The following is a 15,154-nucleotide window of genomic DNA, read 5'->3' on the forward strand; positions in this document are numbered from 1 at the left end:
AATAAGACGTCATCGCCTAGGACAAAATCTAGCATGAAGTCTGCATTTTAAGAGATGGTTTATTTTTAAATATAATAATAATACATTTTTTAAAAAAAGCATGACAGCAGGACACCAAACATCCCGAGCGTTAGAGACAAATTGATAGGACGCCGACACGCGGCCTTGCAATCGGTTTGTCGTGATACAACCACAACATTGGACTGTGACGGTTGAGCAATTAATTAACAATTATTAATAATCAAATGAGTCGACAACCATTTTGATGATCCGTGAATTGTTCACCGCCATTGTTTAACTTACAAGTGCCCAAACGCCTCGATTTCGCTCTCTCAAAAGTAAATAGAGTCCAACCTCGGTTCCCGACCAGAATCCGTTCCAGAAGGCGGTCCGAGAACCGATTTGTTCGAAAAACCGAATCGATATTTCCCGCGTCTGCGTTACACACAATAACAACGCGCGTCGTGGGTCAGCTGGTCAGGCCGCGCGCGTTATTCACGGGTCTTGCGCCAGGCGTTCGAGCACCGATTTTCCGTTTGAAAACAGGAGCACAAAAAAATCTCGACATTTTCCTTCGAAAAACCGATTTGTTCGAGAACGGAGACCTTCGAGAACCGAGTATTTGCTGTATCCGATTTTTGCAGCCCTCCATGAAAGTCAAAATAAAACATTTGTACGGTGGCCTGGAAGTGCAAAACAATATAACGAAATTGTGAGTCATTTGGTTTTGTTTTTTTTTTTGCTTGCACTTTGGAAAACAACACAAAAATTATTAGGGAAAAAGGATTTGCAGTAAACTTTAATGCAAAAGAAATTTGTATCAGGTTATTTGAGCAATCGATGGAATAATAAAAATAGATTAATCGATTCTAAAAATACTGGAAGGCGACAACCCTCGTCTGGAAGAAACAAAAAGGTGAAAGGGGCGGCGTTTGGCGCCCCAGCACAAGCCGAATCTCATCCGGCGAGCGCCGCATCTTCGTTTCTTCCCTGACCCGACGGGCGGCGCCGCCCCCACGTAGTCCGCCGTCACGGCGGCCGCGGCTAAAACCGGGGACGAGCGGCGTGGGCGCGTTGAGAAATCGGGAGTGAAAAGTTCCCTTGTCTCCGTGCCCGCCATTGTTCCGTCTCCTTGAAAAGTCCACGCCTGCGCTCGCGAGATAAAAGCCCGCTGAGTTGCGCGTGCGCGTCGGTGGGGAAAAAAAAATACCCACGCGGCGACGGACCCCTCGAGGGCGGATCACGCGTCAGAAAATTGCTTACCTATAGAGAATGCATCAAGCGTCCGCCGGGGTGGCAATTTAGGGGACATTTTGCGACACCTGCAGTGCGTTTAAAGGCCCCGAGGTGGATTGCGAAGCGTATTCTAAAAGTATGAAACGTGGGGGACGTCGGGGAGAAGGGATTAGCGCGGCCGCGGCCGCGGAGATCAGAAAGCGGAGCCGAATTGAAATCCTCACCTTTGGAAAGAAGGTGCGCGTGACAAACTGCTTGTACTCCAGGAAGGGGATGCCCTGGCTGCGATTAAGCTCCTTGGTCAGGTCCGTCATGTCAGTCTGCAGCTCCGCAAAGCCTAAAAAAAGGGACAAATACACAAAATCAACGCCGACGACGTGGCTCGACCTTTCACCCTGTAAGATGCCAGTCTTGAAAAAAAAAAAAAAAAAAAAAAAAATGACAGGATGGCTCATTGGCCACCGAAACTGAAGTCGCCGTCCGCCGTCTTGGTACTCCCAAAACAGTATCGCCAATTTCGGGGCTGTCACTGCGATTTGACGGCCCGCGCGCCATCGCGCTCACAAATCTGCACGGTCGAGGACGAAAAATCACGCGCGTAAAATTTGTCGCTTATTTTTGTGCGGTGGTGAGCCAATGTTCCCTCGAAGCTGCGCAACTTGTCGCTCACTCTTGGCGGACAGGAAACCGATCCAGCGCAGTGAACCGCAGCCTGACGGATCAACGGAGTTAATCGCCAGTTTCGTAGCTGTTAGAAAACTCCACAGGTAAGTTAGAAAGATTTATTTTGACACTGTTAAAGTTTGTTTGTAAAAGTTTTTTTTTTTTTTTTATTTTCTGGTGAGCTTAATTCACATGAACAAAGTTTTGTTGACGGTTGTTGTTCACTGTTCACTCTCCGCTTCCCCTTTATAGGCCGACGGTTTTTCGCGAAAAAACGACGTCAATATTTTCCCAAACGTCATCAGTGGATAGGCGAGAAAACACATTTTGCGTGGAATTTTTGATTGATTTCAGAATTAGGAACTCTGCAAATTGAATTTGATTTTCAAATGCGAGGAAACGTTGAAATTTTGTGTCTGAAATTGGATGTCGCAGAGACAACAAATGAACTTTTAGCATTTAGCATGTATTTGCCCATTGCGAGTCCTTGTTTCCATAAATAGGGTCACGGAAATCGGGCGCGAGGTAATACGCGAGGTTTCTTGCTAGTCACGGTGTTCTGTCTTTTCTTTGCACTTCACCTTTTTTTTGGCTTACTGAGTTGAATTAAAAATGCTTCATCTTACCAGAACTGAAAAACTGTCAAGCTCACACGACCGGTTTTAATTCTAAATGGCAAACTTTGAGAAAAACCACCGCCATAATCCAACCTGTAAACCGTGTCCTCCACAGGTTTTAGGAGTACCAAGATGGCGGCCAACTGGCTTAAACCGACACACAGCTCGATGTGTATGCGCTATCCAGTCTTTTTTTTAATTTAATTTTATTTTTTTTTTTAACTCAGTGCTTTTTACTGGTCCGGCCCTGTTAGCGCTGCGCTAGCGCGTTGCTGTCGTGTCTCAGCGATTTTTACCGGTATGTTTTTTTTTTTTTTTAAACCTGCCCTGTTAGCGCAGCATGCTAGTGCAGAGACAACAAATGAACAATGCGTTTAGCATGTATTTTCCCATTGAGAATCCATATGTCCAAAAACATATCGAATTGGCTTAAAATGCTAAGTTTTTTTGCTATGTTATGATCACAGTGCTTACAGCGTATTTTGGGAAGAGTTAACAAGTCACGGAAATCGGGTTCTAGCTAATATGCAAGCTTTCTTGCTAGTCACGGTGTTCTATGTCTTTCCTTTGCACTTATAATCTAATAAATATTAAAAAAATAAATAAAAAAAAAATCCTCCGTGTTGTCAGAACCTGAAAAAATGTCAAGCTCACACGACCGGTTTTAAATTTTACATTCCAAACTTTGAGGGAAAAACCCCGCCTTCATCCAAACCCGTAAAGCATGTCCTCCGCATGTTTTGGGAGTACCAAGATGGCGGCCTACCGGCTTCAACCAATCGACATACCGCTCGACGCGTATGCGCTGTCCAGTCGCTCAGTGGTCCTCGACAGTTCGAGGCCCGGACTTCTACTCTTTCAGTGATTTTTGTAGAGCGCATCAGCGCCCCCTTCAGGACCGGAGCTAGACCCCCTCCGCTCTTTGCTGTACGTTGGGTGGAGGTAACGTGGGATCGCTGCTCATTTGGTGAATGGTCGTCTGTGTGTATATGTGAAATACGAATGGCTGACGACCAGTCCAGGGTGTAACGGGCCTTTTACCCCAAGTAGGATTCAGCTCACCCGACACCCTAACGAGGGGACCGACACCTGGTCTCTGTTTTTTTCTTTTTTTTTAAACAAACCTTCAGCTTCAGATGACATTTTTTTTAAAAACGTTTATTTTGTATCGACATTTGGATTAAAACGATCGATTCATGTGTATTCGCACTCAAGATGTAAGGACGGTTTTTTCTTCAGGTGCCGAGCAAAGAATCGTGAGCCAGAAAAACAGAAGCCGCAAAGCCGGGGAGGGGGTCTCACAACCCGGCGCTATTGTTCAGCCTCGCTGGAGGCCTGCGCTCCGCTGGGTGCTCTTGTTTCCTTTTGTTTTTAAGCTTTATAAAAAAAAATAATAATAATAATTACTTTTTTTCCCAACACAAAAAAAAACGCATGCCATCAAATTCTCCAAGGCTCCGGGATATCCGTCCAAAGAGATGCGATTTCAGTTATTCAGAGATTTTAACACGGGATTGCATCAGTTCATTTCCTCGATCTGGTGTCACACGCAGGATGCATACTAAATGTACGAAGCCCCACCCCACCCGCCCCCGTTCTAGCGTTTGCCGGCCGGGTGCCGCGGTCCAGCGCGGCGAGTTGGCGAATTGAAGCGTCCGGGGCGGCTAAATCGTGTTCAGTTCGACAAGCCTGATCGGCGTTTTCCAGCGCGTTCCGTCGAACAACGTCCGATGCCGTCGAATTGCGAGACAGCTTTGCCCTTACGATGCTGGATTCTTCAGGAAAGGATCTAGATCAAGCACCCCCCCCCCGCCTTGAGTTATCTCTCCAGTCGCCCCACTAATGCGTCGTTAAGCGCTAGTAAGTTCACACCCCGCGCTCGTGATCGGCCCCAGACGTCCCCCTTCCTGTCAGCTGGAACGTCTCCATTTGCCGTCTTCATTTCCTCCCTATTCTTCTGCGCTTTTGTCTCGGCAGATGCGTGGCCGTCTCCCTCCGTGCGGACATTCCACGTCGTCAACTAGGTCACAAAACCTGACCTAAGAAACCTGCCCCCCACCCGCCGTCCAATGCACTTCTGCTTTCCCTCGGACTCTCCTCCCCGACTTCCTCCCTCCCTTCGTTCCTCCTCCCTCCATCCTGGCCGTTATCCGAGAGCCATAAATCTCGCCGCTCGTAGACGCGGATCGGCCTTCGCGACGTCTTGCCCGGGTGCCCCAGAAACCCCCCCCCCCGCGGAGGCGACGCGGCCGAACCGCGGTGACGGCGTTGTGACTGATCGCTCGGCCTTTGCGACTCACGCTTTACGAGGCGCGAATCCGTCAACGAATGTGTCATACACTCGTCACGGTGGAGACGGTCAAAAAGTGCCGAGACACACGAGCAGAAGTGCAGGAAACAGACCCAAACGGGAGTGGCGGTCGATATTTCCGTCTCGCCCTGTGCTCTTTTTTCTTGTAAACTGACACGGAACATCATTTCAGGTCTGAACAAGGTCTAATAAAATAGTAGAGCGTGTGTGCGCCAAACGCACCTTTCCGGATCTCCTCTCTGATCTGGGACTCCATCTCTTCCATCTGGAGTAAAGTTTTCTGCCAGTAGCGCTCCGCCCGTCGGCTCTTTGTGCAGTAAACGACGAGGGCTGCGGACACGCAAGGAGCAAAAATGTGGACGTTTACTTTCGGTCAAGTCCAGACTGACTGCTGTCTTAAATAAATCAAAACTATGCAGTAGCAAAGTTACTCGGGTGACCGTCAAACGCATTTGTTCAGGGATTTTTGCTAGCGGTTGCTATTTGTCATTCATAATCAATAAGCACGTGTAATGGTGTGATGTTGCGCGCTATAATAGGTGCAGGGTGTGGAAGCGCACTCTCATTTTGAAAGGCAGCACGTGCTCTGGCATTTATTCTTTTTCGTTCTTTTCGACGCGATTACTCGGGTGTTTAAAAATGTTCATGGTAAGGGGGGAAATGCAGTCGAAGAGCTGAGAAAGGAAGTGCGTGTTTTATTTTGTAGCTAGACGAGATCACTTCCTCTCGTGTTTCGGACTTCTGCGCGTGAGGTAGGCATTTTGGTCTACTCCACATATTTTCTTTGTTTTGTTGTAAATATAACAAATATATAAATATAAATCAGTTAAAAATGTCTGCAAAGCGGGTGTTATTACAGAGGCGCAGTGTTGAATATGTTAAACTCGCTAGCTGGAGAAGGGGAGACGTTGTCGAGGTCCGTGTGGTGACCACGTCTTTAATCTTGCAGAGATTTTGAGGGTCTTTGCGACGAGAGCTCTGTGGACATTTTTGAACGGGTCTCCTTTAAAATACAGAGACACGATTAAACCAGGTTGAAACCAGCCAACGTGTGTGTCTCGTCATTCGTCATAAAAATATAAAATAAAACACACGACGCAGAATTAGACCCGCTGCACCTCTTGACCCTCGTACGGAGAAAAACGCTCCAAATGAATCTTATTTACCACATGAAAGTCCGGCTTCTCAACCAGTGCTCACGCAGCCGTCTGCTAAAACTATCAGCGACGGGGGCGACAACGACGCCTTTGTGCCGCGGATCCTGAAGACGGATCTCGTTTGTTTGCCCGAGCGCCATCTGGACTTCCCATCTCCCCGGCGACTTACCCACGGTGCACAGCAGGAGCAGGACGCAGCACACCACGATGGACACCACGATGGCCAGCTCGCTGCCGCCGAGCTGGACTTTGGCGATGGTGTGCCTGAAGTTGCCCACTTGCACCTTGAAACAAAGATAGCACAACACAGAGAGCTTTTGTTTTTCCTCCTTTGATACATCCCACCACCGTTTATCCAAGAAGAAGAAAACGACTGGACAATTGGTAATCTCCGTTTTGTGAACCGCAAAGTTGAGTTTGCAGAAGATATTGTGATCTGCAGTGAAAGCAGGGATCAGACGGAGGAACAATTAAAAAGATGGAGGGACGCACTGTAAGGAGAGGAATGAAGATTAGCCGAAGTCAGACAGAATATATGTGCGTGAATGAGAGGGGCGGAGGGGGAAGAGTGAAGCTCCAGGGAGAAGAGATGGCGAGGGTGGACGACTTCAAATACTTGGGGTCGACAATACAGAGCAATGGTGAGTGTGGTAAGGAAGTGAAGAAACGGGTCCAAGTGGGGTGGAACAGTTGGCGGAAGGGTCTGGTGTTCTATGTGATAGAAGAGTCTCCGCTAGGACGAAGGGCAAAGTTTACAAAACAGTGGTGAGGCCGGTGAGGCCATGATGTAGGGATTAGAAACGGTGAACGGTGGCACCAAAGAAACAACAGGAAGCAGAACTGGAGGTGGCAGAAATGAAGATTTTGAGGTTCTAGGAGTGAGCAGGTTGGATAGGATTAGAAATGAGCTCATTAGAGGGAAAGCCAAGGTTGGATGTTTTGGAGACAAAGTTAGAGAGAGCAGACTTTGATGGTTTGGACATGTCCAGAGGCGGGAGAGTGAGTAAATTGGTAGAAGGGTGACGAGGATGGAGCTACCAAGGAAGAGAGACCAAGAGGAAGACCAAAGAAAAGGATGATGGATGTTGTGAGGGAAGACATGAAGATTGTGGGTGTTAGAGGGAGATGCCAGGGTCTAGCTCCTGGTGGAAGGTGTCTGGTGCGTTATGTGTCAAAAGAGTCTCTGCTAGGACGAAGGGCAAAGTTTACAAAACGGTGGTGAGGCCGGCCATGATGTACGGATTAGAGACGTTGGCCCTGAAGAAACAACAGGAAGCAGAGCTTGAGGTAGCAGAAATGAAGATGTTGAGGTTCTTGCTCGGGGTGAGTAGGTTGGATGGGATCAGAAATGAACTCATTAGAGGGAGGGACAGCCAAAGTTGGATGTTTCGGAGACAAGGTTCGAGAGAGCAGACTTGGATAGTTTGGACATGTTCAGAGGGGAGAGAGTGACTATATTGGGAGAAGGATGACGAGGATGGACTGCCAAGGAAGAGAGAGCGAGAGGAAGACCGAAGAGAAGGTTGATGGATGTGACGAGATAGACTAAGATGGAAAAAGATGACACGCTGTGGCGAAAAGAAAAGAAGAGGAAGTTGCTCTCACGTTTCACGAGTTTTTCAAGTGCTCACAAGAGGTGGAAAGGAGCAAAGTGTCCAAAACAATCCGTCTCCGTTGGCGGCCAGACAGATTTACGTCCAAAAGAAACATAAAAGCTCTTCAAACGCGTCCACAATCCGCGTCTGTTCGGGCGATGCGCCAAAGTCCGTTTACGTTTCCCGGATGAGTTTCAAACCGGCGAGGTGCCATTTTAGACGGGCCCAGTTCGATCGCAACCTGGGGAAAATTCTTATTGTGGCGGTTTACTTTATTTAAATTTTTTTTTAATTGTCACATTGAATTAGGTGGCATAACATAAGTTTTCACTTCCTCCTTTTCTTTCCTAATCAGTTACTTGTCATGACTTCACCACAATACCAACTCCTCGCTGTCGTGTTGTTGTCAAGGAATAAACACAAACATTACATAACCGTTGTCATAAAAGTCTTTATTCTGAGATTAAATGCTTGCTTTCGAGAAGTCGCGCATGAGCAACGTCGGACTTTACGCCAAAATCCTCAACAAAGAAAAACTTGTGACAGCAGCGGAGAAAATCTATTTCAAGGCATTTGAATAAATAAGAACGTTTCTGTTTTTGCGGCGACGCCAAGGTGCGCGGAGGACAAACGGAGACGTGCAGACTCGGAGAAAAAAAATGGCCTCCGTGCACCGAGTGGCGCGGCTCACGCTGACCCAGATGTGACAAGAAAAGGACTTCCACTTCTGCCTCCTTGCGACGAGTCAGCAAGTTTCCCCGCTTCCTTCCTTCTCCCTCCTCAGCTAATTCCAACATTCGTCAAAAGATATTTTTGTTAAAGCCCCCCAACGCTCACACCAAATCCTTGCTTCGCATTTTCTTTTTAAAACTTTGAATTTGGACTGCAGACTTTGTATCGGTCCGTTGTGGTGAAGAGGGAGATAAGTCGAAAAGCGCAGCTCTCAATTTACTAGTCGATCCATGTTCCTACCCTCACTTATGGGCATGAGCTGTGGGTCATGACCGAAAGAAGAAGATCCCGGATCCAAGCGGCCGAGGCGAGTTTCCTCCGCAGGGTGTCCGGGCTCTCCCTTAGAGAACGGGTGAGAAGCTCGATCATCCGGGAGGGGCTCAGTGTCGAGCCGCTGCTCCTCTGCATTGAGAGGCGTGAATTCGGTTGACTTCGCAATGAACGGCACTTTGGCTAACACTGAACAATTCCTCCAGATGAGGTGGCTGGGGGATCTGGTGAGGTGTTCCGGGCATGTCCCACCGGAAAGAGACCCTGAGGACGACCCAGGACACGCTGGAGAGACTATGTCTCTCGGCTGGCTCGGAAACGCCTCGGGATCCCTCCGGAAGAGCTGGAAGAAGTGGCTGGGGAAAGGGAAGTCTGGGTATCCACGCTGAAGCTACTTCCCCTGAGACCTGACCCGGAAAACCAGTAGAAAATGGATGGATGAACAATTTTATCAAAAAAATTGGTTCACTTCGAGATGAACGGCACTTTGGCAATCACTGAACAATTCCTCCAGATGAGGTGGCTAGGGCATCTGATTCACATGGCTCCCGGACACCTCCCTGGTGAGGTGTTCCAGGCATGTCCCACCGGAAAGAGACCCCGAGGACGATCCAGGACACGTTGGAGAGACTATGTCTCTCGGCTGGCTCGAGAACGCCTCGGAATCCCTCCGGAAGAGCTGGAAGAAGTGGCTGGGGAAAGGGAAGTCTGGGAAGCTACTTTCTCCACGACCCGACCCAGAAAACCGGTAGATAATGGACGGATCAAATTTAGACTGTGAGAGAGTGCCTTCTCTTGTGGTTCCGACTGCGTGTAATGGAGGGGAAAACGGCATTGTTGTGTGTTCCTGTTCCGCTCGGAGTCCGACAAGCACGTTTTTTTTTTCCCCCCTCGTCGATTTTTTTTTGCGGCCCAACTCCGAGCTTGTAAAAATAGACCTTCCCGTTTCGAAAAGTCGGTGCAGAAATTCTTGCCACGCGCCACGAAAACATACATGCGCGTATGCTCCAGCGTGCCGGGGAACGGAGAAGAACGCGCACCCTGTGATTGCGTTAAACGTTGTCTGCACCGCTTTCACACACTTTGAAGACGCCACGGCTTGACGCTTCGGTATTTCCTCTCGACCCGAGACCTCGCGTTGCCATTTGCGAGTTTATTCTCAGACAATGTCGTTAAAAAAAAAAAAAAAAAAACTCACACAGACAGTTGCGGTTCTGGAACCCAAAGCAAATATTTCTATTTCCGTGCTCCAAATGGTTTTTTGCAGCGGCACTCTCGCGACAGACTTGACATTTGTTCCGGAGCTATTTCGGCATCCCGCTCACGTTCTTTCTCTTAACTTAAATATGAATGAACGCTTTTCCCGAAACGGAGCAACGCGAAAGGACTCGCGGAGGAAATCCGCCGAGCCGTGTCGCCGTGACGGAGACGAAACAAACGCCGCCGAGCTCGCGTCGGCATCGGCCGATTGCGTCCTACTGACGAATTGGATCGCGTGAAAAAAAAAATGGCAGCCTGATCAAGGATTTAGGAGATAAACGGGAAATAAAAACACTGACTAAAAAAAGATGCCGTAAGCGTGTAATAACTTTCATACGTGACCCAAGGAAATGTTAGCTTTGCCTCAGGACGTCTCTGTTTTTCTTTTAGTTGCACACTCTCAAGTCCCAAAAGATGGTGACAGTGGTTCCTTGAGATAGAACATCCATCCATCCATCCATTTTCTTAGCTGCTTATCCTCACAAGGGTCACGTGGAGTGCCGGTGCCTATCCCAGCTGTCAACAGGGCTGGAGGAGGGGCACACCGCGAACTGGTCGCCAACCAATCGCAGGGCACACGGAGACAAACAGCCGCACTCACAATCACACCTTGGGGCAATTTAGAGTATCCAATTAACGTTGCGTGTTTTTGGGATGTGGGAGGAAACTGCCCGGAGAAAACCCACGCAGGCACAGTGGAGAACTCCACACGGGCGGGTCCGGCATTGAACTCGGGACCTCAGAACTGTGAGGCCAACGCTTTGCTAGCTGCGCCACCGTGCTGCCGTATTTAAAGTATTTTTCACAACCTAAACTGGGAAATGCAAGTCGATGACAGAACGCTGCTCTTTGTAACGGTGATTCTCAACTGGTGGGTCGGGACCCAAAAGCGGGTCGTGTACCGTTTTGGCTCGGCTGCTGACAACAAAAAATATAAATGTATTCTTATTCTGATCGTTTCAGGATAGGACAGAGGTGTACTATGTTAAATATGTAAGTAAATAATCAAAAATGCCACTGAAAATTTTACGTTGTAAAATTCACATTATTTCAAAGTGATCACATGTTCAATAACTTTCATTTTTTTTTTTAATCAAATTCGCTATATAAAAAAATTCAAATGCAATATTTTCAGTCTCCTGAGAGTGAACCGGCTACAATTCGCTGTCTGAAATTCAGTTTTAAGAGGGCAGGGTTATTTCAGGTTGAACCCAACACCCACCTAATTCAGTTGCGCTTTATTAGCCCGGCGCTAGCGTTAAACTCTGTGTACCGAGGCTTATAACCATGTGCAGTAGTGTTAGCGCCGCGCTAACGTTAGCTTCGGCTAACCCTAGCTCCGCACTAACACTATTTTCAGTCTCCTGAGATTCAACCGGCTACAATTCGCTGTCTGAAATTCAGTTTTAAGAAGGCAGGGTTATTTCAGGTCAAAACCCACCACCCAGCCAATCCAGTTGCGCTTTATTAGCGCGGCGCTAGCGTTAAACTCTGTTGTCTGAGGCTTCTAACCAGGTGCGCTAACGCTAGCGCCGCGCTAACCCTAGCTCCACGCTAACGCCAGCGCTGCATCATCGCATATACCGCAGGGTTGGAAGCTTATGAAAAAAGACGCGGCTCGTAGGCCGGAAATGACGGTACATTACTCGACTCGTAAGACAGGAATAGTCGTTTAGGATCAAACTGAGGCCCTGAGACGGACTCCTTATCTTGAACGCGCAGTGAAATCCACCGTTATCTTGTCGTTAACTCGAAGAGGAAGCCGGCCGGCCGGCATACTTACGGTGACGGGCATCTCCGTCTCGCGGGAGCTCAGCAGGCCGTTGATGGTGCAATGGAACAGTTGGTCGTTGTGGAAGCTGATGTTGCACGGGTACGGGCCGATCATCACAGAGTACTCGTCCGGCATCAGCTCCAGATCGCTGGGCCCCTTCTGCGACGGGAAGGAACACAAACAAGCCGAGCGTTACGAGACGGGCGGCGATAACTCGAGCCGCGGCGGGGCCGTCGCGGAGGAAGCCGGCGGACGTCCTTTGGCCTCGGCTTGAAGCAGCAAACAATCCCGCTCGGATGGCCGAGACTACGCAAACAAAGCCGCCGACAAGAGATCCCGGGCCTGCCTAAAATAACTTTCTCAAGCCCTTCGCCGGACGACGTCGCTCGGACAGAACAACATGGCAAATTTCTAGCCGTCAACGTTGCTGACGGCGTCACCCCCTCCTGCTAAAGTCATCATTCGGGGAACATTTTGGAGTACACGACATAATGTTGACCAAAAAAAAAAAAAATTCAAGGATGATATTACAAAACTGAACGACGGTCACAGATATATCTTTCCATATTTCGATTCTAGAGTCTCTGGGCTCGTTCCGGTGCTGTACCGAGCAGTTCAGCGGCGTCGCGGCGGAGGCCCGAACAGACGTACCGCAGCTGAACTTTCGGAGCTGATGTCGTGGTCTGCCCTGAACGGCAAACTAGCTAATCGTCTCGATCGCTAACGCGCCATCGCTTCATAAATCGACTGGAACTCTTTTGCGAGGTTCCTGCTGGCTCATCACGTAGCGACAGACAAGGATTCACACTCACAACCGCGCCGATAGACTATTAAATTGTCAGCGAAGCCAACGTGGAGGGAAGGACAAATAAAAACAACCCAGAAAACCTCCAAACAATTTTTGTTCTTTGTTGTCCGAGCTGTGCAATCGTGTCACGCGGCCGCGCTTCGACTATTCACGGGAACGTCTTCCACGCATGACTCTTGCGTCCGTCCCGGCGGCGCTGTCAGCTTTCTCCGCTCGGGAAGACGCAGCGGCAGCTCGTGCGTAATCCAACCCGAGAGGGATTCTAATAACTCCCCGAGTTTTGGGTGTAATCCTGCTAATAATAGAGCCGCTCTTCACGTCGAGGTCGCGGGAACCGAGTCTCGCAGAGCGAGGGTGGGGGGGGGGGCGTTATTCTTGATAAATAACTGAGGCCGAATACAGGAGTGCAGTTCCGCGCAAAACGCAAGAAAATGAGAATTAAACGCTGTCAGGCTGTCGGAGCGAGGACACGTGACGTCACCATTTTCACGGCGCCATATTGGAGGTCAAAAAGGGCTGCGCGACATTGAACCCAAGCAGAATATTTACAATATTGAGACGTGTTCTGCTGTCGGTTGTTGCAACAGACGAAAGAGATATTCAAAGAGGTCGTTCTATGGAATACCAGATGAAAATAGCAGAAAATATCGATGGATTTCGGCAATTAAACGTGATGGATGGCGCCCGACCAAAATACACACGTGCCTGTGTAGCGATCGCGTCATTTCAGGTAGGAATTATCATTCTAAATCTTAAATTGGCAAAAAAGTATTCATAATGCCAAGTTGGCTCATTTGAGAACAATGCAAGTGTAAAAAAAACTGTCGCAGAGGTTTACTGAGGTTAACGTGTGGCCGCAATACGCTTCCGTGTACGTTCCGCGGAGACGGCTCCGTCCGTCATAGTTAATGAATGCGAGTTTGTGTAAAACCAGGGGTCATTCATTGAAATATTGGTATTTGTATTGAATACTATCTGAAAAGATCGATGGATTCCGGCAAAGATTAACATGTAGCCGAGTACGCTTCCGCGTTCACGAGCCGTCTCCCCGTTGAGAACAGATCCAGCAACGAAGTATTTGTATGCGTCCAAACTTTTCCGTGTGAATCTCGACGACTTCCTCACCAGATCCGTGTGTAGATTAAGTTGTCCAAGACAAGCAGAAGCAAATTCACAGTCCAATTGAATTTTTTTATCGGCGAAAACATCGACTTCAGCATTAAATATGGGTCCTCTATGACGAGTGTCTCTCATTTTTTCCACGTCCCTTCGTTTATTATCACCTCCTAAATGTTCAACGGTATCGGACAAAACTCCGGGCGTCGTACTACAAGACATATTTTCGTCTCCAACCGACTTAGCGTTGAAGAAATCTTTGCTAGACCGGCAATATGGCCAGTCACGTGACTTCGATGCACAAGCTCGAGTGGTTCTCAAACTGGGGTCCGGGAACTCCTTGGGGTCCTCTCGCTGTACACTGGGGGTCCGCAAAATTATTTGCAATTATGTAGTTTTTTTTTTTTTTGTTTTGTTAACATATGGGGACCTGGGACACGCAAATGTAAAAAAAAAAAAAAAAACATACCCAGACCTCGGTTAAAAATATTTCCAACAAGAGCAAACATATAACGTATAAGTGGGCACCAATTTCTTATCGGCGAAAACATCGACTTCGGCATTAAATACGAGTCCTCTATGCCAAGTTTATCAAATTTTTCCACGTACCGTCATTTATTTTCACCTTCTACATGTCTGACGGTATCGGACAGGAGTCTGGGCGTCGCGCTACAAGACATATTTGCGCGTCCAACCGACTTAGCATTGAGCGATACTTTGCTTGACCTGCAATATGGCGACGTAAACAAAAGATTTTATGACGTAGGTGCACGAGGTCTACACCCAAAGAAAAGAAGCCAACATTTGACAAATTTTGACAGCTGAAAACCGTCCGTATGAGACCGAGTCCAACTTCTCTTGTTCTCTCACGTTAGCCTGACAAAAGCGTCAATGAGATCTTGGGGGGAGAAAAACAGCACCCGAGCCAAAACACAGACAAAGCAAAACAAAATCTCAATATCGTGCGTTGAGCCCACAACAGGAAGCGCATGACGATTGATTAAAAGCTGATGCTTTGATATTATTATGATGTTTCGCCTCGGCGGTCCCGCGGGGCTTCCACGAACAGATTGCGGACGGCTTTTGTTCGGCGGTCGTTGAGCGCCGCGGCCAAACGGGCCTTCGCGCTAGACGCGAAAACCGTCGTCCGCGTTAAAACGCTTGATAACGATGAGAAAAATCCATTGGCGTTGCGCGACTTGCTTTCCTCCGCGGCCAAAGTTTTGATCGCGTTACTGTTTTGCGTTTCTCGGCGGTTCTTTTCATTCCGCATTTCCCCGCAATTAACTCGGCGACCGACACGGTGGGATTACAAACAGGGAAGAAGGCCAAAGCCAGGAGAAGTGAGAGCCAATTTGAACCGAATTGCAATTCCCCTCTTCTTCTTTTTTTTTTTTTTCCTGCAAAAGTGAGGAAGTGGTGCGTATGTGCGTGTTTATCCCGGGTGCGCTTCCTCGCGTCGAGGCCCTCTCCTGTCGCCATTGCGGATGCCGCCTCCCAGGTCTCCGTCAACAAACGCTTCCCAACGCACACAGATTCCACACACATGCCGACGCGAAAAGCTATCACGCTATCGTGAAAAAAATATGTCGCGGCAGCTTGTAAAATGCGCATA

The 15,154-nt window shown here is 48.4% G+C and overlaps 1 protein-coding gene across 1 annotated transcript in view; it reads right to left on the reverse strand.

The window, feature by feature from the left end:
- The window catches only part of plxnd1 (plexin D1), a 112,412-nt gene that overhangs the window by 22,980 nt on the left and 74,278 nt on the right, over positions 1-15,154 (reverse strand). The window contains exons 19-22 of the mRNA XM_061845614.1: positions 11,625-11,774; positions 6,154-6,268; positions 5,050-5,157; positions 1,461-1,573 (exon numbers count right to left, since the gene is read on the reverse strand). Of these exons, the coding sequence (XP_061701598.1) occupies positions 1,461-1,573; positions 5,050-5,157; positions 6,154-6,268; positions 11,625-11,774 (486 nt within the window). The remainder of the gene's footprint in view (positions 1-1,460; positions 1,574-5,049; positions 5,158-6,153; positions 6,269-11,624; positions 11,775-15,154) is intronic.

Source organism: Syngnathoides biaculeatus, chromosome 2, assembly GCF_019802595.1.
Source record: "Syngnathoides biaculeatus isolate LvHL_M chromosome 2, ASM1980259v1, whole genome shotgun sequence".
In the NCBI taxonomy this organism is placed as follows: domain Eukaryota; kingdom Metazoa; phylum Chordata; class Actinopteri; order Syngnathiformes; family Syngnathidae; genus Syngnathoides; species Syngnathoides biaculeatus.